The sequence below is a fragment of the Larus michahellis genome, chromosome 15 (genome assembly GCF_964199755.1).
Source record: "Larus michahellis chromosome 15, bLarMic1.1, whole genome shotgun sequence".
NCBI classification, from domain to species: Eukaryota; Metazoa; Chordata; class Aves; order Charadriiformes; family Laridae; genus Larus; species Larus michahellis.
In genome coordinates, this window is record NC_133910.1 from 11,560,305 (window position 1) to 11,583,604 (window position 23,300).

The window sequence follows — 23,300 nt, forward strand, 5'->3', positions numbered from 1 at the left end:
ATGGCCACTGCCGAGGGCAGGAAACGGCTCACGGCTTCCTGCAATTGTGCACCGGCTGCCGCTCTGCGCGAGCGGAAGCGGGAGGCCGGCAAACAGGAATTGGCTCAGCAGAATCCCCCCAAGCCCTCGGCCTCAGCTCGCTTTTTCCAGCGTGAGCGTCATGGCAGGAGAAAGGGGCCACCGGCAGCGCCGACCCCCCAGGGCGGTGGGGTGGGAGGGGGGCGGCCGCCTGGTGCAGGCTGTGGCTGAGCCACCACCTCGGTGCCCTCCAGGAGGAGGAGGAGGAGGAGGAAGAGGGAGGAAGCTCTCGGCTGGCTGCTTCCCAAAGTTCTTCCAAGTTTCCTCCAGCTGTACCACGGTACAGGGAGGTGGAGCTGTGGCCATGGGCAGCCCCACGGCAGGGCAGTGTGAGGGAAGCCTCTGCGCTGGTGGTGGCTCATTGCATGTGCAGAGGGACCGATTTGCTGTCACACCCAAAGCAACAGCCCTGCAGAGCCCCGCTGACGGCCCAGGGGACACGGGGGGGCTCCCCCTCACCTGTGTAGGGCAGGAGACAGTTGCAGGTGTAGCCAGCGACATCGTCGATGCAGGTGCCCTGGTTCAGGCAGGGGTTGGAAGCGCATTCGTTGATATTGGTCTGGCAGTTGGGTCCTGTGTTAGGAAAAACCGATAAAAGTGGCTGTGATGGAGGTGTGCTGGTGGGAGGGGGCTGGGGGTACAGTGGGGACATGGTGACAATGGCAATGGCCCACCCATCGCCCTGGAACAGCCTTCTGCTCTCAGCTCCAGCCATGGGTGCCTGAACTCTGCTGAAGGTCCCTAGGCTGCACTGCCACATCTCCCAACCAGACCTGGGGTCTCCACCAGCCCCACAGCGAAGCCTCCAGCTCATCTGGCATCATGGGGCACCCACCCACTGCCCCCACCCAGGCCCCACCGTGGGGGGGACGGGGCGGTGTCCCCGCCTGCACCCTTACCGCTGAAGCCCTCCCTGCAGGTGCAGATGTAGCCGCTGGTCATGTCCTTGCAGGTGCCACCGTTCATGCAGGGATTGGATTCACACTCGTTATTGTTAATGTCACAGTTTGTCCCACTCCAGCCTGGGTCGCAGTCACACCTGTAGCTTTGGGGAAAAATTGGGGCATAACGCATGGGATCTGGTCTGACCTGGCCCTCCTGGCTACACCAGCCATCTTTTACCCAGCAAACCCTGGCTCATAATCATGGCCCTGCAGCGAAACATCCCTCACCACCAGCACGGAGCACGGATGAGCTCCAGCACGGGGGATGGCTGCTCACCCTGCCTCTAACCTTGACTTTTCTGGGTGGCCCTTTGGTCCCTGCGGCCCCCCCAGCAGCCCCCGTGCCCTCCAGCCTACCCGTTGAGCCCGTCGTGGCATTTCCCGTGGATGCAGGGGTTGCTGTTGCACTCGTTCACTTCAGACAGGCACTTGGGGTCGTGGAAGCCCTCGGGGCAGAGGCAGGTGAAGCCGTTGATGCCATCCTTGCACGTGCCCCCATTGTGGCAAGGGTTGCTGGAGCACTCATCGATGTTGATGTTGCACATTCGCCCTGGGAAAGGGGGGGTGTGAGGAAGTGTTACCCCGTAGGATGCACGGCACAGTGGGCACGCACTGCCTCCGGGGAGGCACCCATCGGGCAGGTCCCCCCCTCCAGCCACCCAGGGAACATCTGCCAGAGGCTCAGATCTCTGGGCACACGTGTGCTGGACACATAGGAGCGGGCTCCCTCTGGGTAGGGTGACTTCACACCCCTGCATCGCCTGCCTGGCTTAATTAAATGTGACTGGGAAGAGGCCATGCCCTGGGCTCGTTTGGTCCAGGAGGGACTAACGAAGGGAGTCGGTTTCAGCCTGTAACCCTACCTGCCACGGCTGACAAAGCCAGGCTTTATTGCGGCTCCCGGCGGGCAGAAGGACAAGGGGCTGCGGGAGCGGGGAGAGGCGGGGGCTGCTGCCATCAAAGCCCTCCGCCATTTCCAGCAGCGATCAAACAAACCAGTCGGACAAGGCGGCAACCCGATACCCATGGGAGTGGGCGCAGCGGGAGTCGAATTCGCGGCACCAGACACCCCTTTGATTTTGGCCTGAGCCAGGGTCACCCTCCTGAACAAACAGGAGCGCTGGAGGGTGCAAAACCTCCGGCAAGTGGGATGGCAGCATCTCCCCTCCTGGCTGCACCCTTGCCCCAGCTGCGTGGAGCACCACCAGCTGCGGGCATCCTTGAACTGCTGCAGGGACAGGGGACATCCCAGGGCTCCCTGACAAAAGGCTGCATCCAGATCAGGTCCCAGGGTGCCATGATGGCCACCACGCACTGCTCTCACCTGTGTACCCTGGCTCGCAGGTGCACTCGTAGCCGTTGATCTTGTCGATGCACTTGCCGTAGTCGCAGGGGCTGCTGGCGCAGTCGTCCAGGTTGATCTCGCAGTTGGGCCCTGGGGAGGAGAGCGGTGCCATTAGGGGGTCCGTGGCCCCGCTGACGAGGCAAAACGAAGCCCACCGGCACTGACCGCCACCGCCACTCCACAACAAAGCGCCTCCGCCACCAGCAGCTCCCCGGCCCCCGGCTGGGGCGCGGTTCCTGCGAGAGCCGGGCACCAAACCGGGAGAACTCGCCCTCACCGAGGACGCCCCAGGCTGGCCCCGCCACCAGGGCGGCTGCTGGCGGTGGCCCAGGGCCAACCCGCCCGGGGATGGGGATGGGACCGAGGTGCCGTGCAGCACGGCCGACCCGCGTGGAGCCCCCGGGGGGTCCCTCCCGCTCACCTGTGGTCCCTTTGAGGCAGAGGCAGTTGTAGGCGTTGTTCCTGTCCTGGCAGGTCCCCCCGTTTTTGCAGGGCTGGCTCTGGCACTCGTTGATGTTGATGTCGCAGCGGTGGCCCGTGTAGCCGGGCTGGCAGAGGCAGGTGAAGGCGGCGATGCTGTCCTTGCAGGTCCCATAGTGGCACGGGTCGGGGTCGCACTCATCGATGTCGATCTCGCAGTGAGCGCCCGAGAAACCTGCCACCCGCGGGAGGGACACGGGGTCAGGATGTGGGATGCGGGGTCAGGGTGGGGGGACACTCCTTCTCGCCCTGGCCAGGTGTGGGGCAGTACATCGGGATGGCTTGGCCTGCCCACCCTCCCCGTGATGAGCCTCGGGACCCCCGGGAGTAGGGTGCAGGCAGGGGAGTACCCTGGCGGCGGGGCTGGTCAGACCCCGGCTCGCGGGCTTTGTCCCGGGGTGCACAATGACCTGCATTAAAGCCGCCTCGGCTCAGGAGCGGGGCCCCGCGCTCGCCTGCGGCTCGTCCCGGAGCGCACGGGGGGGTCGGCCACAAGCACCCCCGAATAATAACCCCCCCGACAGATCCTATTCTCCTGGCCGGCTCCCTCCCCGCCGGGCTGGGGGTGGAGAGCTGAGGACAAAGTACAGCTTTGACTAGACCCCGCCAAGCCCACATAGCAGCTTTTCATCGGGGCTTGGCATTAGCAAGACACTAATTAGAGGCCATTCAGCTGGAAGATTTCTGGCGGGAGCTGCTCCACAAAAGAGCCACTGTTTGCCACCAGGGCTCAAGTCATCATTTTGTGCAACCGCTCCTTGGGTTTCGGTCGGCAAGCCCCCGCAGCCCTGCACCTTGCGTCCCCATAGAGGCAGCTTTATTCCTTCCTTCCTGCCTTCCCCCTCGCTGCCGCCCGCCGCCGAGGCAGGGAGCACGGCGGGACGGCTGCTGCGGGGCCACACCTAATGAGCGCTGGGCACGTTACACCCGGCTGCGGGGCTGGCGGGCAGCAGGGCTCCGCTCGCTCCATCGTGTGGGAAAAGGGACAGTCCTGTCCCACGGGAGTCATGGCAGCAGGGAGCGACCCCACTGCCAGGGGGTTCGGGGATGTCCCACGGCAGGTGTTTGGGGAGGTGGGCAGGTGTTAATAATTCAGTGATGTGGTTTTGCAGCACACCATGGGGCAGAAAGGTGGCTTGTTCCCCCGAGCCCCCCGGACCCCTCACCTTCGGTGCACTCGCAGCTGTAGGTGTTGGGGCCGTCCACGCACTTGGCGCCGTTCTTGCAGGGGGTGCTGGCGCACTCGTCGATGTCGAACTGGCACAGGTGCCCGTTAAAGCCTGGAACGGAGGGAGAAGTCACGTCCCCGTGCAGCGGCCGGACCCGCCGGCCTCCCCCCGCCGCTGGGCAGATCCCGCCGGGCCCCCCGCGTCCCAGCCGGGGCGCCGGGTTTCCATGGGGATGGCTGCTGGGGGCCCTGAATGTGGGGCTGCGACCCGCCATTGAGAGCATCTTATTTACATCTCTAGAGGAGCAAAGTCTCTGAACTTCAAAACCTCCTTTCACAGATTAACCGTCTCCCCATTCTCCGCTCCACCCCGTGACTTTGACACCACATTCAAAGCCGCTGGCGCAGCCCCCCCCGGCCCCCGGCCCTCCTTCCCAAAGAGGGGCCTTTTCAAGTGCAAAGCCACGGAGTTTAATCCTCCTTCCCCTCTCCCATGGGCTGGACCATCGCCCACATGGGGCTCAGCCCCTCACCATTACGGGTGAACCCCCCCACCAAAAGCACCAAGAGGTGCTCAGTGCCCTCTCCCCATTTTGGGGGTCTCCGAAATTTAAGGAGCTCATTTTCTGCTCCTTCCCAGCTCGAGCCGGGATGCACCATGGCTTTGTTTCCACCGCGATGGCAGCGGGATGGATGCCGCGTACCGGTGGGGCACTCGCAGTGGAACTCGTTGATCTTGTCGAGGCAGTTGCCGTTGTGCAGGCAGGGGCTGCTGGCACACTCGTCCGTGTTGATCTCACAGTAAACCCCCTCGTAACCTGCAGAGAGACCCAGCGTCAGCGCCGCAGCACGGGGCCGGCACAACGCGAAGGACGGGCAGGTTACACCAGGGTGTATTTGGTCCCTCTGTCTTTACAAAGGCAGCTCAGGAGCGGTGCTACAGGTGGTGGGACCTGACGCACAAGCTGCTCCATGGTTGTCCATCCCAGATCTCCCTGCCTTTGGCCTGATCCAAGCCACCGAGCTCGGCAAGAGGAGGAGTGCAGAGCAGGGATGATGGTGCCCAACTCTCACCTCCCGTCCTGCCACTGCTGCGGGAGAACGTGCAATCTTTACCAAGCTCTTTCTTTTCATTGCTGTCCCCAGGCACCTCCCATGGCTTCTCACCCAAACCAACAACAAGCTGAAGCTCAGGGGCACCCGGAGCCCTCCCGCCGCCCGCACCCAGCACAGGGGCAGGGGTCTGCAGGGCTGCCCACCCACCGGGCATGCAGATGCACTGGAACTCCCCGATCTGGTCCAGGCAGGTGGCATCGTTCTGGCAGGGGTTGGAGAGACACTCGTTGACATCGATCTCACAGCGAGGGCCCGAGTAGCCCTGCAGGCACTGGCACTGGAAGGACCCCTGGGTGTTGATGCACTTCCCTGCGTGCTCACAAGGGTTGGCTCCTGCAAAACACAAGCACGGCTTAAAGGACACGCTCCCGGCTGCACCGGTGCTTTCCCAAGCTGCTCCTTGGCCGCTTGTATGAGCCCAGCCCCGGCGCTCACCCAGCGAACACTCGTCCACGTCCTGGTTGCAGGCGGGCCCCATGTACCCCGAAGGACACGTGCAGATGGCTTTGCCGTTAACGGGGTTGGTGTCGCAGTTGGAGCCCTCGTTGCAGGGGTTGCTGATGCAGGCGTCATCAAGGTGGCACAGCAAACCTGGGCAGCAAAAGGCACGCACATGTCAAGGGTGATGGGCACACAAGTCATCGCACACCGAGACCTCAGCTAGGAGGCAGGGGACACACCAGGAGCTGCCATCCCACTCCGTGAGCAGGGGGAAGATGGGACAGGGCCTCACCTGTGCGGCCGTGGGGGCACTCGCAGTAGAAAGAGGCCACCCGGTCGTGGCAGGTGGCCCCGTGGAAGCAGGCGGCCATGGCACAGTCATCAATGTTCTCGCTGCAGTCCTCACCCGTCCAGCCATTGACGCAGACGCAGTTGTAGCCGCCATGGTTGTTGTGGCAGGTGCCCCCGTTCTGGCAGGCGTTGGGCATCAGCTGGCACTCGTCCACGTCCTCGGTGCAGTACTGACCTGCCAGGGGACAGGGCACCTGCATGAGGCTGGCGCTGCCCAGCTCCTGCAGGTTCCCCAAGCATCGCTGCGAAGCAGGACGGCTCTCCCCGCCCGGTCCCCGGCATCCCTTGGGACAGGACCTGTCCTCCCACCCAGCCCCGTGCCACCCTCGCTGCCAGCGGCGGCGTTACCTGTCCACTCAGGCGGACATTGGCAGTTGTAGGTGTTGACACCGTCCACGCAGGTGCCCCCATTCTTGCAGTTGTTGCCCGGACAGTCATTGATGTTCTCCTCACAGTTCTGACCCGTGAACCCTGTGCAGAGGAGATGTCTGCTGTGATGCCGACCGACCAACCGGCCGTGCCACTGCCTCAGCCCCCCGCCACCCCCCCGCCGATGGCAGGTTGCCGGTTATTGGGTGCTGAGCGTGCGCCAGGCGCTCCCAGCCCGGCTTTGAAGCCAGCCGCCTGGTTTCATCCCCAGCCCTGTCCCGCCTCTGCTGGGGCTCGGTTCTGCCGTGCAGGTTTCCCTGCCAGGCCGCCATCACCGGAGCCTGGCAAGCAGCGGCGGCTTCCTCCACGCAGGGCAGACAGGGCGTCCCCGGTGCGGGGCTCGTCTGCCAAAGCCCCCGGCTGCGGAGACGCTCGCCCCGAGCAGCGGAGGATCTGGCTCCACAGCAAGCCGGGATGAACCGGGGCTGCTCCCACGAAGGCTTGCGGCACCCGGTGCTGAATCACCGGCTTTTAATTTCACATGTAAAGAGCCTCATCAGCAGCGCTTCCCCCGGAGGGGGATCCGAGTCCCTGGCAGGGTGAACCACCGCCCTGCATGGCGCGGGGCTAATCCCAGCCCGGCCGCTCGGGTTTGTTTTATCGCCTCCACCTGAGCGTGCAGCAGGCATGGAAACCATGCCGCCCCCGGCCTCTCCCAGCGCTGTCTGCAGCAGAAATAAAATAACCAAGCCCTTCGCAGGGCATCTGCCAAGCCACCCCGTCCCCCCCAAACTGCAACGTGGGTTAAGAGCTGTGTTTGCTGTAAGGGCAGCGCAGCTCCCCACCCAGCCCCTCGTTGGGTGTCTGCCTTCCAAGCCCCCCCCGGCGCTCAGGGTCGGGTTGGCAATGCCAGCGGTGCCAGCGTGCACCTGCAGCTCCCCCTAACTCCCCAAGGTGTTCTGCAGGTCCGGACCAGGCTGCTCCCCGGCGCAGGCAGCTCACTGCGTCACCTCCGCCTCCACGGGGAAGGGACCGGGTGTCCAGGCTCAGCCTCTGTGGGACCCCAGACCCTGTCCCAGCTGGGGCTTTTCCCCCTACTCTCTCCGAAGGGCCATATTTTCCCCTCCCCCGTAGCCTCAGCCCCATCACACAAGGAGCAGCAACAGCTATTTACGATTGCTGGTAGGAGTCCAAAGCAGATAACATTGATTTGCGCCTCATTTTTAAGCAGCTGGGCTGAGACTGAACAGCAATAACTGGCAATGTCCTAGATACCAGGATTAACTCATTTTGAACCATCCGAATGAGTAATTAGTACTGCAATTACTTTAAACTCAGGGTTACATTCTACAGCGATGGCATGATAAAACAGCCATGATTAGTTTAACTTGAAGAAACCCGGTACGGCCAGGCCTCTCCGGGAATGAAAAGGGGACATTGTTTCAGGTCTGCTGCGCTGCATACCAGCGTATCAATCACCCTCTTATCATGAGAAACAGCCCCCTGTCCCTCCTGCCTCTGCCCAAAGCCGATGCAGCTCCTGCAGCGAGCCATGCCGGATGGCGGCGGTGCCGAGGGACCCTCCCCTTGTCCCCCCCGGAGCGGGGGCCGTGCCACCCCACGGGAGACAAACCAGCTCGTGCAGCATGCAAAGCTCCTGGAAGCGGCCCACGAAGCCGCAGCTGGGTGTGAAAGCGCCGTTTTCCGGCCCCCTGCAGCAGGGATGCTCCCTCAGGGCCAAACCTCACCCCAACCTGCCCCATGCTCAGGCTGCTCTGGGGAAAGTGCCTCGTCAGCGGAACGGCAGGGCAGGGCCAGCGCTGCTCCTCCTGCCCGTCCCGGCGGCAACACTGCGCGGCCGGGCCAGGGCTCTGGGCTGCTCCCACAGAGCATCGCCCCTGGGAGCTCCCGGCTGCACCCGCTCATCCTGGAAGGAAAGGCTTCCTTCCCCGGCACCGCTCGTGCCGTCAGCCTCAGCGCCTTGCTGCCCTGAAGGACAGGAGCTTTGCTCCAGCCTGGGTGAGCAGGCATGGAGGGGAAGCAGGAGATCCTGCAGGGCCCTGCGTATTTTCGATGGTTAACCATAGAATAGTTGGGGTTGGAAGGGACCTTTAAAGACCATCTAGTCCAAGCCCCCTGCAAGGAGCAGGGACAACTAGATCAGGTTGCTCAGAGCCCCATCCAACTTGACTTTGAATGCTTCCAGCGATGGAGCACCTATCACCTCTCTGGGCAACCTGGGCCAGGGTTTCACCACTGGGTCTCCTGAATTTTTGCAGCCAAAAGCTTTGGGAAGGGGACTGAACCTCTGAGCCTGTGCCAGAGATCAAGATGAGATCCCCCATGCTACCCCACGGGGATCATGCATCTTCCTGGGCTGCCAGCAGGATGCGGGTACGTCTGTGCTGGCTGGGGGACCCCATCCCCACCCTGATGCCATGTCCCCAGTGGTGGTGGGGCAGGAGCTATGGCTGGGGGAGGCTGGAGCTCCCCCCGGCAATGCCAAGCACTGCCTGGGGAGCAGAGCAGAGAAGCCGCCTACCCCTCATCCTGCCCCAGCCCCTGTGGGGCTACGGGCGACCAGAGGAGACAAAAGCAAGCCCACGAGGGGCTTCTCAGGCGGCCTAACACTGCCCTCAGCTTCCTTCCAAGGGAGAGGGCGGATGCATCCCCTCCGCATCTGCCGCAGCCGGCCAGCGCGGCTGGCTTGGGCGAGAAATGGCACTCGCCCCCTGGCAAACACAGCCTGGTGTAAGCATGGGGCTGCACCGGGCGGTAGCCTGGCTCGGGGCTGTGCCACCCGCCGGCAGGAAACTCCGCTATTTCATTTCTCTCATTGTCACGGGGCCGGGGGCAACGTGGGGCTGCACGCAGCCCCTTCCGCTCCCTGCAGACCGCTGCCGAGGGCAGAAGCGAAAGGGCTTGCCGGGGTCAGGGGGCCCATTCACAGCCGCTTCTCTTTCCTCTGGCACGCAGGGTGCTGAGCTCCCCCGCAGGGTGCTGAGCTCCTGTACAGGGTGCTGAGCCCCAGGACAGCCCCCACCGGCCCCCCTCCCACAAGAGCCCTTCATTCCAGAGGCTGTAAATCGGCTGGGCTGCTCTGGCGCTTGCCGGAGGGAGCAGCAGTGAGCACGGAGAGGGTCTCCCTTCCCCAACTCCATTTGCACTCGGAAACTTTCCAAAATAGCTATTCCGGGCTAATTATTCCATTCTGGAAGTGGATTAAGCTAAAGCGGAAAAAGGCACTCTTATTCTGGAATATGAGCATCCGCACAGGGGCCTCTGCTGCAACAGTTGTTTTGGAAGAGCTATTTTGGTGAATCACCAAATATAAAAAGCCCCCGGGTGACCTCTTCTCTTCGGGCATCGCTGCCCAACGTCTTCCCAAACGCAGGCGGCACAGTGAGCCCACGGCCCCTCGTTTTTGTCCCTCTCAGAGCCATAACTGAGGGGAAGAGAAGACTGGGCACTACTTGTTTAGGGGGGGCAAAGCGACTGCAAGAGGGTCCCTGGTCCCCGTATCCCCCCATCGGAGGCAGCCCCTACCTGGCAGGCAGGTGCAGTCGTAGGTGGTGTCTCCAATCTGGCGGCACGTCCCCCCGTTCTGGCAGGGCGAGGGGTTGCAGGGCACGTAGAGGTGCTCACAGTTCTGCCCGGTGTACGCCGGCTTGCAGGAGCACTGGTAGGTGCCCACCTCGTTGGTGCAGCTCCCGCCGTTCTTGCAGACGGAGGGTGAGATGTTGCATTCGTTCACGTCCTGCTTGCAGTTGGCACCGTGGAAGCCGGCGGTGCACCGGCAGATGTAGTGGGCTTCGAAGGGGACGCACTGGCCGCCGTTGGCGCAGGGGTTGGAGGCACATGGGTCGGCCTGCTGGCAGGTTTTGCCTGGGGAGGGCAGGGAGGGAGGATGAGGATGCAAACCACAGCTCAGGCTCTTAGCGAGAGTGAGCTTTGTGCTGGGGCGCAGACCCGGCTCTGGGACTGTGTTCACAAGGGGTGCAACTAATTCCCCCCACCTCTGCTCCCCCAAAAACCCTCACCCATGCAGGAGGCTTGCAGCTCACCCAGCCCGGACCCTCCCTAACCCCTGCTCAGGTGTGCAGGCTCCCCTCCTTTCCCCCAGTGTTGGAGGAAGCCAAAATCAGAGGCAGCACCCTTCTCCATCCATGGGGTTTTTCCAGGAGCAACCCCTGTCACCGGCTGTCCCCCTCCCCGCTGGCCGCGTCACCGTGTCACTGTGTCCCCACGGCACCGCCTCACCTGACCAGCCCGGTGGGCAGCGGCACTTGTACTCGCTGAGCGTCAGCAGGTCGCAGGTGCCCCCGTTGCGGCAGGGGTTGCTGAGGCAGACGTTGTCGCGGGGCGTCAGGCAGAGCTCGTCGGTGAAGCCCAGGCGGCAGGCGCAGGTGTAGTCCACGGTGCTGCCGCGCACCACCGGGGTGCAGGTGCCGGCGTTCTTGCAGGGGGAGCTGAGGCAGGGGTTGGGCAACTGGCACCGCTCGCCCACGTAGGCACCGCTACACCTGGAGGGACGAGACACGCCGTCAGCGGGATGGGACGTGATGGCTGCGGGGCACCCGGCCACCCCAGGGACCGGATCCGGCAACGCCTCTCCAGACTGACCCCGCACTGCATCCCGGCACGTCGGGTTTGGCAATTGCAAGGCTCTGCCCTGGCCGCTCTGGGCTGAGAAGAGGAAGATGAAAGAGGCGCTGAGAACAAAGGCGTCCCCCATCCAGGGGCCTGCACCGACTTGCAGAACCGCAGCCTCCAGCGCTGACGTCCTGCTTCTCATCGCAACGGGCTTTTTTTGCCACCCCACTTGCTGAAGAGGAAACCAAGGCACAAGGGGGGACGTGGTGGAGCCAGGAGGGTCAACCCCATACCTGCACCCAACCCAGGGCACCTACAGATCCCGAGGGAGAGGAAACCCCGCCGTGGCCCGTGGGGCCAAGCAGCACGGGGACAGTCCTACACCCCTGCCTGTCCCTGCCTGCACCACAGTCCCTGCTCCACCAGAGTGGTTTTTATCTTCCCTCCATCATACGAAATCACTCGAACATGATCAAACACGGGCTCAGTGTTGGCTGGTAGCAGGCAGGACACGCTCCTGCTCCTCACAGCCTGCTGACATCTTCCCCAAAGATGAACCCTGCACAAGGAGGGACGAGCGGCCCCGGCTGCCGCGTCCCTCTGCATGGGGGCCCTGAGAAAAGGCCCACCCGACGCGGCCACCAGCTCTACCATCTGTCACCATTGGCCGACGGGGCTGGACCAACTGCCTGCTGCAGGACCGGGACTGGCGACGGGGACGGGCCACAAGGGTAAATCCTGTCGAGGATGCAGAGCTGGCGAAGAATCCTGCAGAGGGGGGAGCTGCCCCCCAGGAAAGGGAGGACGGAGCAAAGCTGTGCACAGAGAGACTGAGGGAACCTGACATCAAAAGATGCCGGGGATGAGGCCCTTCAGCGCAAACCCTCCCAGCACAGCATCTCTTGTATCACGTCTGCAACGTGAGATGCCACGCGTTTTGTCCCCAACCAGCTCTGCTCACATTACGCCGCTTCCAAAGGGGGATTTTCCACCCTGGCTGGGCTGCGCCGAGCAGCCGTCGCGAGTTGGGCATGGGAGGAGTGAGATGCAGCCGGCACGCTGCTGTCCCACACCGCGATGGCAATGCCACTGCAGCAGAGCAGGGCACGCTGCGCTCTGCTCATGCCGGGCGGCTATCAGAGGCCTCGGGAGCAGAAATAAATTTGGGGGTGGCTGCATGCATTGTCGTGAGCTCGGGGTAAGCCAACCACCGCCGGAGGTGATGGCTGGGGAAGACGACAGCACCCGGGCACTGGGGGACCGTGCTCCCCGTTGTGCTTTGGCAGGGTGGGGTTTGGGGCATCCCCCATGTGCTCGCAGCCGTCGCCACATCAGCTGGTGGGACCGAGCCTTGTGCATGGCCTCCAAGGCTCCTGCAGCACACAACCCCCCTGGGGTGAGCAGGGAGGGTTGCAGGGAACGCAGAGCAGAGCACCCACCCACAACCCCCACCAGCCTGCGAACCCCAAAACGAGAACGTGGGGCTCCTCCGGTGAAGCACAGCAGCAAACCCCCACCCTCAGCCGGCCCCAACCCGGAGCCACCGTGCTTTGCCGCGCCACGCCGGCACCACATTTCGGCCCTGCTCCCCCCTTCTCTTCTTCCCCTACTTCTTTTTTTTTTTTTTTTTTTTTTTTAACCCAATTCTGATTTCATTGTTGGGGATTGTGTGAGAATTTGTCAGGATTCGGAGACATTTTGAGTTAATGAGACGGCATTATCCAGGCCAAATGAAAAAGAAAATGTGTATAATAATAAATCAGGGCATCTGCTCGGCACACAAAGGGCGGCGGGGAGCAGGTGTGCATCCTAATGAGGCAGAGCAGCTGCCGGCGCCCGCGGTCCATGCCCAGCTCCGAGCCCGGGGCGCCGCGGCCGTGGGGCGACGGCGCTTCTGGGTGGCTGCGCCGTGGCCCCGCGTGGGGGAATGCGAGGGCTGAGAGGGGCCATTGTGCGGGGCCGGGCGGCCGGCGAAGGCACGCCGCCGGCAAACCGCTCAAGTGTGCAGTCATCTGTTAAAAGCACCGCTCTTCGCCCCCCCTGCCTCCCCGCACCACACACGCTTTTTTTCTTAAAACAATCCTCCGGGCTCTGGCGGCGGCTGGCGGACAGGGAAGCGTCACGAGATGCTCCAATGGGAGAAAAAGGCAGGAAAAAAAAAAAAAAAAGGAGTAAGAAAAAAAAAAATTATTCGATGCTGGACAAAGAGCCCCAAGGGCAGCGCGGGAAACACCGAGTGCGCGGGAACGGCCACAGAGTGGGCTTTAGCCATGGGCAGCCGGGACCAGGAGGGGATGCTCTGCATCCCGGGGGGATCCACTGGGATCGGGGTTCCCATATCACGGGGCTTCAGCGAGGCCGGGGCGAGGGGCGCGGAGCCGAAAGCCCTCCCACCCAATTAGTTTTCAGACCGTTTCCAATTTCAGTGAAGGCAAACGGTGGTTTGAGCTCATGGATGGGAAGCCAGAGCAGAGCCCAGCCCAAGCATGGGCACGGTTATTAGCCAGGAGGTTAATTTGTGATTGGAGGAACTCCCCTGGGGAACAGGGGAGCCCATGCCTGAAGGCACCGGGGGGTTTGGGGCCGCTGGCAGTGCCCAGGCTGGGCTGCCCGGGTGCTTTCCAGGCTTTTGCTTCAGGAAACCCCTCAAGTTTCATGGAGTTTGCAGATTTTTTTTAAGTGGCTTCCTATGCGTTTGTTCTAAGAGCTGGTTTATGGCCGCAATCAGCTCAAGCAGCGAGGAGGGTGCTGCAGATGCCGGGGAAGGGCTTGGCAGGGGTCTGCCCTGGCTGGAGGGGCTGAGCGGAGCGATGGGCGCTCGCGGGCAGGCGGGACCAGGGTACGCTCACGCGTCGCATTTCTCCTCCCTGCAGGAGGGGTATTTCCAGCCACTGAGGAGTACTGGTGAAGCAACTCTTCGGAAAAAAAGCAATACAACAAAGGCACCCTTAAAATCCAGTAGTCCCTCCTGCAACCCACGGAGGAGTTTGCATTGTGCAGAGTTTGCATCTGTGCAGCACAGACCTGCTGCGGATGCCTGGCGATTCCCGGGTCACAACCGCAGCAGGGACGGGGACAGCCCCCACGTACCCACACACCGTGCCAGCTCCCAGCTGGGGGAGCCCTCTCAACCTCTTTCCACAGTTCCTAAGTCACCTCAGTCTCTGACGGCAGGGATATCACTACCACAAGAGTGCAAGAGCACGAAATGAGGACACCAGACGCTCCTCTGCTCGCACACAGCAGCGCCCGGGATGTGCCCACCGGCAGCCTCGCACCCGGCGGCTTCGACACCACTCCTGCATCATCTATAGATACTTCTGCACAGAAACGATGCTGTTCCTGCCCATGCTGCGAGTCTGAGACGTGGCAGGGAAGAGCATGGCTGCTGACGAAGCCATGGGATCATCCCCTGCTGTTTCCTCCCCGCGCAGCTCCCAGAGCTCACTCACAGCCAGAGACTCTCGAGCTGCATTTAAAAGCCTGACGACCGCAACAGCTTCAGAGTCCCGGCTGCGGAGGAAAGCCTGGAGACGAGCCTCGCATGCAAAGCAAGAGATCAAAAACCAGGTGAAGAATAAGGCCAGCCCAAGACGTAGCTACTTTTCATCTCTCCTAGGTCTGGAAAGGCTGGATTCAGCAGAGCCTGGTTCAGCTCCCAGCCACGTTGCAACCTCATCATACGTCCCACCTACTTCTCCAGAGGCTTAAAACCACTCCTGAAGCTCAGCCCAGGGAGCAAAGCTTTATTTTCTGTAAAAAAGATACCAGTGGGTGGTGGCATCAGGTCTCCCAGGTGAGCAGACATGGAGGATGCGACGTCCCTGCAGGCTCAGCCAGGTGAAGATCACCCTGTGGTTTTTCCTTTGGCATTTCCCAAGCGAGGGCTACCCAAACCAAACCCCAAGCAGCTTATGGAAATTAGCAGAAGAGACATTAAAGCTATGCTTTAATTATAGATATATGCGCTGGCAGAGGACAGGGCGGGTGCTCCAAGATCAAAACAGCTCAGAAGAGCCATTAGAAACCAGCTCCGAGGAGGTGAAAGGCGGCCAAGCTCCCTGGGGTCCTGAGGAGCCCCTGTGAGATGCCCGGAGTGGCCAGCGTGGCCATGCTCCTGGTCCCACGCGTGACGCACGCCCCGTTCCCGACCCAGGCAGGAACGGCTAAAAATACCGGTGTCTCTCCCTCCCCTGAGCACGCAGCTGAGAAACGTTTCCGTTGACTCACTAACCTGCTGAAGAGGCACCAAACGCTCCAGGCGCGACCCACCCTGCCGTTTTAGACGGTGACGGAAGGTGACGGCATCCCGACCCTGGTGACGGCCGAGCCCGGCTCCAATGCACGATGCTCCCTCTCCTAGCACCGTGCTGGCACACGGAGCAGACAGGGCGGACAGTCACAGCTCTTCACTTCTAGGATATTTTCTATATGACTTAACCAAGGGACCTGTCACCGAAGCACCGGGCAGGACAGGGAACAGGGATGCAGCAGCCGGTCCCCATCCCCGGGGACGGGGATGCTGCGTGTGCTCCTTGCAGGTGCGAACACACTGATTTACACCCCCCGCGAGCGTTTGGGGCTCCTGTCCATCCCGGTGGCTTTTTGTTTCGGGGGGTCAGGCAGAGGCTGGGGGCTGGATTCCCACAACACCGGGCTGCGACGCGTCTTCCCCCTCCACGCCGGCCCCAAGCGAGCACCCGCACCCGGAGCGCAAACTGCTGCGAGGGGGGAGGCACAATTAATAATGCGCTGCGCTCCCAACCCATAAATCTCTGGCACGATTCATGGGCGATGTGAAGGGTGATGGAGAAGGCCTTGTCCAAGGTCAGACAGCGAGTCCCGGGGGACGGCCTGGGAACGGGAACAGTGGCCCCAAATTCCCACCCTGGCTCCCAGCGCCGAGCCCAGGCCAAATCTGGATCTGCTCAGCGTGGGCACGTGCATTTGTTGTGTCTGCTGCACATCCTTAACGAGTTGCAAACAAGGGCCCAACGCTGCAGTGATTTCAGCAAGGCTCCAGGAAAAGCTCGGCGGATCGTGTAATCAAAAGCATGAATGAGCCGCAGAAATATCAGAGTGCCAATATCAGAGCCCGGCTGCCACGCCGCTGCCCCGGCTTCGCATTACGCACGTGCTTGCCGGGGTGCTGCAGCTTCCAGCACCCCCACGAGCGGCACCGGCAGAGTCAGGGTGCCCATCCTGGCCCCCTGCTAGCCCGTGGCCACCACGCCGGGTGCTCCGGTGCGCGCGGCTCCGCCGGCCCTTTGTTCGCTCCTCCCCGCTCGCAGCGCGCAAGGCTTTTCCTCCAACCCACCAGCAACAGGTTTTGTCCCTCTGCAGCAATGCGGGCACTGAAAGCATCCCGAGGCAGATGTTTCTCCGACCTCTGACCCAAGACTAATGTTTTCCTTTCTGCGCTAAGCTGCCATCTGCCATAGCCGGCACAGATGACACCCAGGCGCTCCCGCAGCCCAGCCCTCCCCGGCACGGCTCCCGCATGGCAGCACGGGGGCTTTGTTCAAATTTGGGATGCGTCAGCCCTGCACAAGCACAGCCTGGGGGCCGGGGGGGTGTTTCAGAGGTGCTGGGTGCATGGGGGATGCCCTGGATGGGGAGGGCTCAGTGTGCACCGCCCCGCAGCTGAGAACGGCCGCGCTCACACCACCCACTGCCCTCCTGCCCGGCCCCAGGGCGTCCTCCCAAGGGCTGAGACTGTGTCAGGGCTGGAGCTAAAACCCACTTTGGGCTTAAAACTCACAAAATAAACCAACAAGCAAAATGAAAACCAGGTGTAAGCTGAAGCACTGCCACCAGACATGCAGGGGCTGCCCCCTGTCCCCATCCCATGGAGGGGCAGGTCTGGGGGGCAGGAGGGGACGGGGGGCTGGCGAGGAGCCCCATCCCAGCTGCCAGCCCCGCGTCCAGGCTGCCTCTTATCTGCGCTGCTATCTCATAACCTCTTCCTCACCCTCATCTGCTGGAAGCATAAACGGCCGTGGTTGTTTTCCCCAAGGTACGAGCACCGTGGGAAAGCCGAGGAGGGGAGGCTCAGCTCTTCACTCCAGCCCCATTTTGAGGGTACTTGAGCCTAATGGGGCCAGGAGGGTCCCCGCTGCCTCTGTGGCAGCAGCGAACGGTCTCCCCCGCCGGGGGGAGCATCCCCCACCCTGACACCCGTCCCCTGGCGCAGGCTGGGCTGTGCGGGATGCTGCTCTCTGCTCTGTGGTACCCGTGGCCCGGAGCAGCCACCCCAGACGAGCCACCCTCCTGGTGCCCCAGAGTCTCCGGCAGAGCCCCCCCAGCGCAGAGGTCGTTCAGAAACCAGGACCGTGACCTTGCGTGGTGCAGAGGGTCCCCACCGACAGACCATCGCACCCGCAGAGCCCTGTGTACCAGCAAACACCCTGCACGACTGAGCTGTGCCAGCACGGTCCGGACCCCGCAGAGCGAAGCAAGTGGCCAAACGTGAGCGGGACACTCAGATTTCACGTGTTTGCTGACAACAGCTGAGGGAAGGAGAAATACCCAGCAGGAGAATCTCCCTCACCTGCACGCAGACCACAGCCACTGCAGGCTGCTGCCAGCCGCAGAGCGGTGACACGACCCTACCCCATCGTCCCCACACCTCCCGGGGTAACTCTCACCCTCGGGCTCACAAACGGGAACCACAACCGCCTGCTTTCACACCTTCCCCCGCGCAACCCCAGCAGCTGCAGACCCCGGGCGTTAAGCTCGCTTTCCATCAGCCATCCACGCACAAGAGTCACTTTTCCAGTTGTGCCAGCGTCTCCCTGCCTGGCACAGCCGAGAAGCAACACCCCAACTTTCTCCTGAAGTTACACCCTTCCCTCTAAGAACGCGTTTCCTCGGTGCCAGCCCGGCGGATCCTGATCTCCTCCAGCTCCAATCGACCAGAGAAAGGGCCAGTGCTCGGGGATACGTATCGGTGTCACTGAGGGAAGAGATCTGTTTCTTGCTCCATCTTCCCATTCCATCTATTCCATTCATCCCTATTCCACCACCTCCCCATGAGCCCCTCCTGTGTTCCTGCACGGTGAGCCCCTGGCCCAGGGTGCCCAGAGAAGCTGTGGCTGCCCCATCCCTGGAGGGGTTCAAGGCCAGGTTGGACGGGGCTTGGAGCAACCTGGGCTGGTGGGAGGTGTCCCTGCCCAGGGTAGGGGTGGCACTGGGTGGGCTTTAAGGTCCCTTCAACCCAAACCAGTCTGTGATTCTGTGATCATTGGAGACCGCAGGTGCTCATGACTGTCTATGGGATGGCTTCCCAGCGGCGTCATCCCACCTCAGGAACACCCTGCTGAGTGTGGGAGCACTCTCCGGAGCCAGGGGAAGGCAGGCAGACAGCCCTGGAAAACGGTCCTGCTGGGAAAGCAGAGCTCAGCACCCTGCGCTCTGCTCCCATCTCCTGCTCTGGCATCGCCACCCTGCTCGGGGTGACACGGCACCCCTGCGGCCAGCAGAAGGAAGATGGGTGCAGGGAGACAAGGAACACTTTTGGACGCTGCCCTGAGCTCCCTGGGGCACACGGGGCCGTGGATGCTCCCTCCTGCCCTGGCAGCCAGGGGCTGGCGGGGGCCGCTCGAGCCCCCTCCCGGCAGCGGGCACGGCCGGGCTCCCCGCGCCCCACCTGCAGCTTCGCTCTGTGGCTTCTGGCACATGCATTCGTTAGGAAACCAAAGGCTTCGCCACAGCTCCCAGGAGAGCCAAGGCAGAGCTGCCCAGCTCCCCCTCGCCCACACGGGGCACCCCGACCGGGCGATGCACCCCAAAGCTCCTGCCGGCCCTGCTGCACTCCCCCGGCGCCAGCACGGCCCCACAAACACCGCCGGCAGCTGCAACGCCGCTTCCAGCACCAAAACCCAGCGCTAGACCAAAACCGTGGTTTTTTATGAAGTCCCATCCAGGTCCTGCTTTATTAAACACTCCAGGACTCCAGCCTGGGAAAAAAACAGAGTTTCACACAGGGAGGGTGGTTGGCAAAGCAGCAGGTTACTTCGAGTGACACCAGGTTAATAAAGCAAGAGCAGATCTCCAGTCTTGTTTAATTAAAAAAAGCAAACTGCAATCCGAAGTCTTTGATGTGTTTTTTTTGTTCCACTTCATTTTTGACCTAGCCCAAGCCATCTAATTGAGATTTTAAGACCCAGACTTTCATCTGGAGAGAAACTAAAGGAATTCCCAAAGCTGGATATACTCATGGACAGGAGTGGGGAAAAACTCCTTCTCCAGCGTGAAGGAGAGAGGGGGAAAAAAAAATGGCTTTGTTTCTTAAGCAGACATTAGTCAGGACAGTTTGGGAATCAAAGTTCCCATTGTAATGAAAAACAATATAATCCCATTACTAAGCAAAGTGGCCAGGCTATTCACCGGCTGGTAATGGCTACCTGGGAAGGAGCTGCCTTTCAATGGAGCTTCATTCACAATAAACATGAAAGATGTCGAAGGAAGAGACCAAGACAAAACTTGCCTCATTCCCACCCTCAACAATGGCTGCTATGAAATATTTTTTTTCTCCCTCCCCCCGCCCCAGTTGATGTTTTTTATATCCTCTGCCGGTGCGGATCCGCACGGCCCCATTGTCTGTGGGAGCGGGCTGCCCTGCGCGGCTCTCCCCGCTCCGCCCCGCTCCCTGCTCCTTCTCTTGGAGGAGTCTCGTGATGGGGTGACCAGGAAGGATGCGCTCCCAGCGGAGGATCCCCAGGGAATAACCTGTGCTGAGGCCGGCAAATGGTCCCACCGCCCACCCACGGTGCAGGGGCGAGCACCCCTGGGCAGGCCCTCAAGCAAGCGCCCACAGGGGAGACGGGTGTCCCTGTTAGACACCATTAAGTTACTCAGCTCTTCTTTTCCAGCGGCTGCGGCATTCCAGAGCACCCGCTGCAACTGCTCCCTGCTTCAATTTTTCATTTGGAAACATGTTCCCTTTAAAAATGTTTTATTTTTTTAAGCCAGCAGAGGGAAAAGTTGGAATGTGGGGGAGATGAGGAATTCCCACCTCCCCGAGCCACCCGCCAGCCCAGCACTGCTGCTGCCCGAGGCCGCTCTCCCTTCCCCACCCCTTTTTTGGGGTAAATGCCCATTTTCTCCCACTCTGCCCACTCTTGCTGCCTGTGCAGGGCGAATTCCCGCTGCCGTGCTCCCGGGAGCTCTGGCACACATGCAGTGCCGGTGTCACCGTCTCACTAAGCAATGATGAACTATTATTTTTTTTTTTTTCCCCTTTTTCCCCTCAAACCAAGTTTTGGCTAAACACCGCGCTGCCCGAGAGCCAAATATGGAAAACTCCCACCAGGGACACGCGTGACCCCACCATCCCACTCTTCTAATCCTGAACATTAAACTTGAGATTAGGATCTGAACAGCCACCGAGAGTTTAAACAAGCTATATTTAGCCCTGATATTTATAAACGGGAGGAGAGGGGGTTTTGCAGAGCACACGGGTGCCCCTGCGGCACAAACCCTCCCCAAAGGCAGAGCAAATGGCGCCGGGGATGTCTCGGTGAGACGGTGAGCGGGCAAAGATGGCAACGGCCAAACAGCGACGGATCCAGCTCCTCAGAGCCACAAAGCTGCTGGTTTCTCTTTGCAAGCAAAGCAAAGCTCCCAAAAATAGTTATTAGCAACGAAAATAGTTATTAACAACAAAAAACCTCGCCCCCTTGGAAACTACGGCCCGAGGGACGTAAAGCACCTCCGAGCAGACGGGTATCTGCTCCCGGGATCTGTATCCTGGGATTTCTGTTGCTGCTGAGTTTAACCAAGGAAACGGCGAGGGAGGGAGGGAAGACTCTGCCTCCGACACCTTTTGCCGGCAGAAATCCCTGTGTCAACATGACGCCCTCGCCGAGGGAGCGGGGACAATGGTGGCGGTTCTGCCCTCCGGCCGCAGCCCGCATTCCTGCCCCCCTCCCCTGGAAACCCCCCTTTTGTGGGGAGCAGCAGGCCCTGTGAAAGGGCCGTCTGTCGCCCTGCCTTTTGACTTGGAGGTCTGTGTCTAACATTTTAATAGGGGCTGGGGGCCGGGGAGAGGCCCCCCCTTCTCCCGGGTGCTCCCCCGCAGGGTCAGTCTCCCAGCCCGCCCCGAAGCCAGGGGCTCGACGGGCAGCGGGTGCGAGGCGGGAGCCGGCGGTGCTGCACATCCCGCTGTCGACAGCCACATTCCTCCACCTGCCCCGAGAGGAGCTATTCCATGGGTTAAGCGGCCGTCAGAGCCTTTGGGAGGCTCTTTTCCTGATCCCCTTGCGCAAGGATGCACCCGTGGGGCGGGAGTGCTGGGGACACGCTCTCCTCCACGGCTGCCCATCAACAGCAGACTGTTTCCGTCTTAAAATAAATCACTGCACGCTCACAAACACTCACCCCCCCCAGGCAGCGATGCCAGCGGGGAACATGTGGTCCTTGGGGTCCCCATCGCCCCGCTGACGCAGGTGCTGTCGGCTACAGGGACGCGGGACAGGGCAGTTGACAAAGTGAAGACCCTCTTTTGGTTGCTCCACTTGGGGACAGTCGTGGTGGCCACAGGTGGTATCACATCACGCCAGGAGGATGACGAGGAATCAGGAGGCAAGGCTCAGCCCTGCAGCCCTTGCGACAGCCTGGGACTGATCCTGCCCAGCCCTGGAGGTCCAAGCAAAGCCTGGCACCGCCGCTCTCACCTGGCACCTCCATCTCACTTCAGACCAAGCCCAAAGCACCAGGTTCCCCAGCCCATCGGTGCTGCCGGCACCCAGCCCTCCCAGCCCACCACCACCCCCGCTTGCCTGCAGGGTGCCCCTTCTATTAAATAAGGGCAAAGTTATGGCATCATTAAAACTTAATAAATCCATTTCCCATATAAATACCATTAAATTCAGATTTTGGGGAAGGGAATTAGGGTGAAAACTTGTTAAAAGAAAATGACTTCTGCACAAATAAATTTTTGCAACTTGACTGAGCGTGAAAGTTTCCCATTAAAATGCAACTCCGGTCCCTTTGCTGGAAATGTGCAAGAGCCTAATAACCAGGGCCTAAACATTAACTGTTTAACTGACTTTTCCAATATTAACTCCAGGCTGCCGTGGGGGGAGGGGAGGACGTGATGGGTGAAAGCTTGAAGCGGACTTAATTACTGCTGTGCGAGGGGAGCACACCCAGCCCTCGCACCGCTCACCTGCTCCCAACGGCCCTCCGCAGACAGAGGTGGGACACCGCCGGCCACGAGCAGGGATGAACCCCACTGCGTGTGGGGAGGATGCTGCTCCGTCCTGGGGCAGGGCTCCCCGCAGGACCCAGACGGATCCTTCCCCCTAAAGCCCGTGTGTAGGATTGAGTCGTGGTCCTGCTCCTGCACCTCTCACGCCGAGCACTGCGTTTACCGACAGGCACCTCCATCACCTAATTGACCTCCGTGAGCCGGGATGCGCCTGGCAGGTCGTGCTGCTCCAGCTCACACCAAGACAGGTTTTGATGTTCAGATAAGCAGCAGCACGTGGAGGGAAACCGAGGCACTGAGCAGACCTCACTTGATGTACGTGGAAACCCTGACACCATCCTGTACTGCAAACCTCTGCCATGGGGCACTCGCCAACACGGGGAGGTGAGACGAGATCCACCAGACAGCTCCACCAGACACATGGTAGAGCTGTAGAGGGAGGCACTGCAATGGGTCCAGGCGCTGCCCTGCACCGGGGAAGGCAGAGTCCACACAAGGGCACACAAGTCTGAACGGGCACCGTCACACCTTGGCTAGATGGCCACCTGGAAGCAGCGCCGAGCTGCTCTACCAGCAAGACTCAGATTTCAAAGTAAAGACTGGGGTGTCCCCAGGTGGGCATCTCTAATTGTCCCTGGGCTCTCCAAGCAGGCAGATGTGAGCTGCCACGATCTGGTGCCACTAAGACCTAGTGGAGTGTTGCGAAGGCTTCCCAACATCACACATGATAGAATCACAGAAGGCTTTGGGTTGGAAGGGACCTTAAAGATCACCTAGCTCCAACCCTCCTGCCACAGGCAGGGACACCTCCCACTAGACCAGGCTGCTCAAAGCCCGATCCAGCCTGGCCTTGATGTGCCAAGAGAGTTGTGCTATGAAGTCCAAGCAGGGCTTCCTCAGCCCTTCAGAGCCCCGGCTCCGTGCCCCTTATCAGACCCCACTGACGCCGGCGGTGCCAAAGCCCTGACTCTCACGTCTCTGCTCCTGGATGCCTCTGAGCTCAGATATCCAAGAAACAAAAATGCAACACCCCCCCCCCCCCTCAACACCAGAGCAGCATTTCTACTGCTCATTCCACATCTTTGGCCAGCACGAGTAGCTGCAGCTTCACCCCAGACCCAAGTGCGAGCACAGCCCCGGGCTGGTGAGTGCCCAACACAACGCCCATGGCCAGCAGCCCTCGGGATGGTGGTAACACTGACC

At 61.3% G+C, this 23,300-nt stretch overlaps 1 protein-coding gene across 2 annotated transcripts in view; it reads right to left on the reverse strand.

The window, feature by feature from the left end:
• NOTCH1 (notch receptor 1) overlaps window positions 1-23,300 on the reverse strand; it is a 44,804-nt gene that overhangs the window by 14,361 nt on the left and 7,143 nt on the right. For both annotated transcript variants that reach the window (XM_074608685.1, XM_074608684.1), the window contains exons 3-15: window positions 10,553-10,815; window positions 9,839-10,177; window positions 6,272-6,394; window positions 5,865-6,098; window positions 5,567-5,722; window positions 5,279-5,464; window positions 4,720-4,833; window positions 4,014-4,127; window positions 2,789-3,022; window positions 2,347-2,457; window positions 1,380-1,572; window positions 978-1,123; window positions 538-651 (exon numbers count right to left, since the gene is read on the reverse strand). In XM_074608685.1, the coding sequence (XP_074464786.1) occupies window positions 538-651; window positions 978-1,123; window positions 1,380-1,572; window positions 2,347-2,457; window positions 2,789-3,022; window positions 4,014-4,127; window positions 4,720-4,833; window positions 5,279-5,464; window positions 5,567-5,722; window positions 5,865-6,098; window positions 6,272-6,394; window positions 9,839-10,177; window positions 10,553-10,815 (2,327 nt within the window). The remainder of the gene's footprint in view (window positions 1-537; window positions 652-977; window positions 1,124-1,379; window positions 1,573-2,346; window positions 2,458-2,788; window positions 3,023-4,013; window positions 4,128-4,719; window positions 4,834-5,278; window positions 5,465-5,566; window positions 5,723-5,864; window positions 6,099-6,271; window positions 6,395-9,838; window positions 10,178-10,552; window positions 10,816-23,300) is intronic.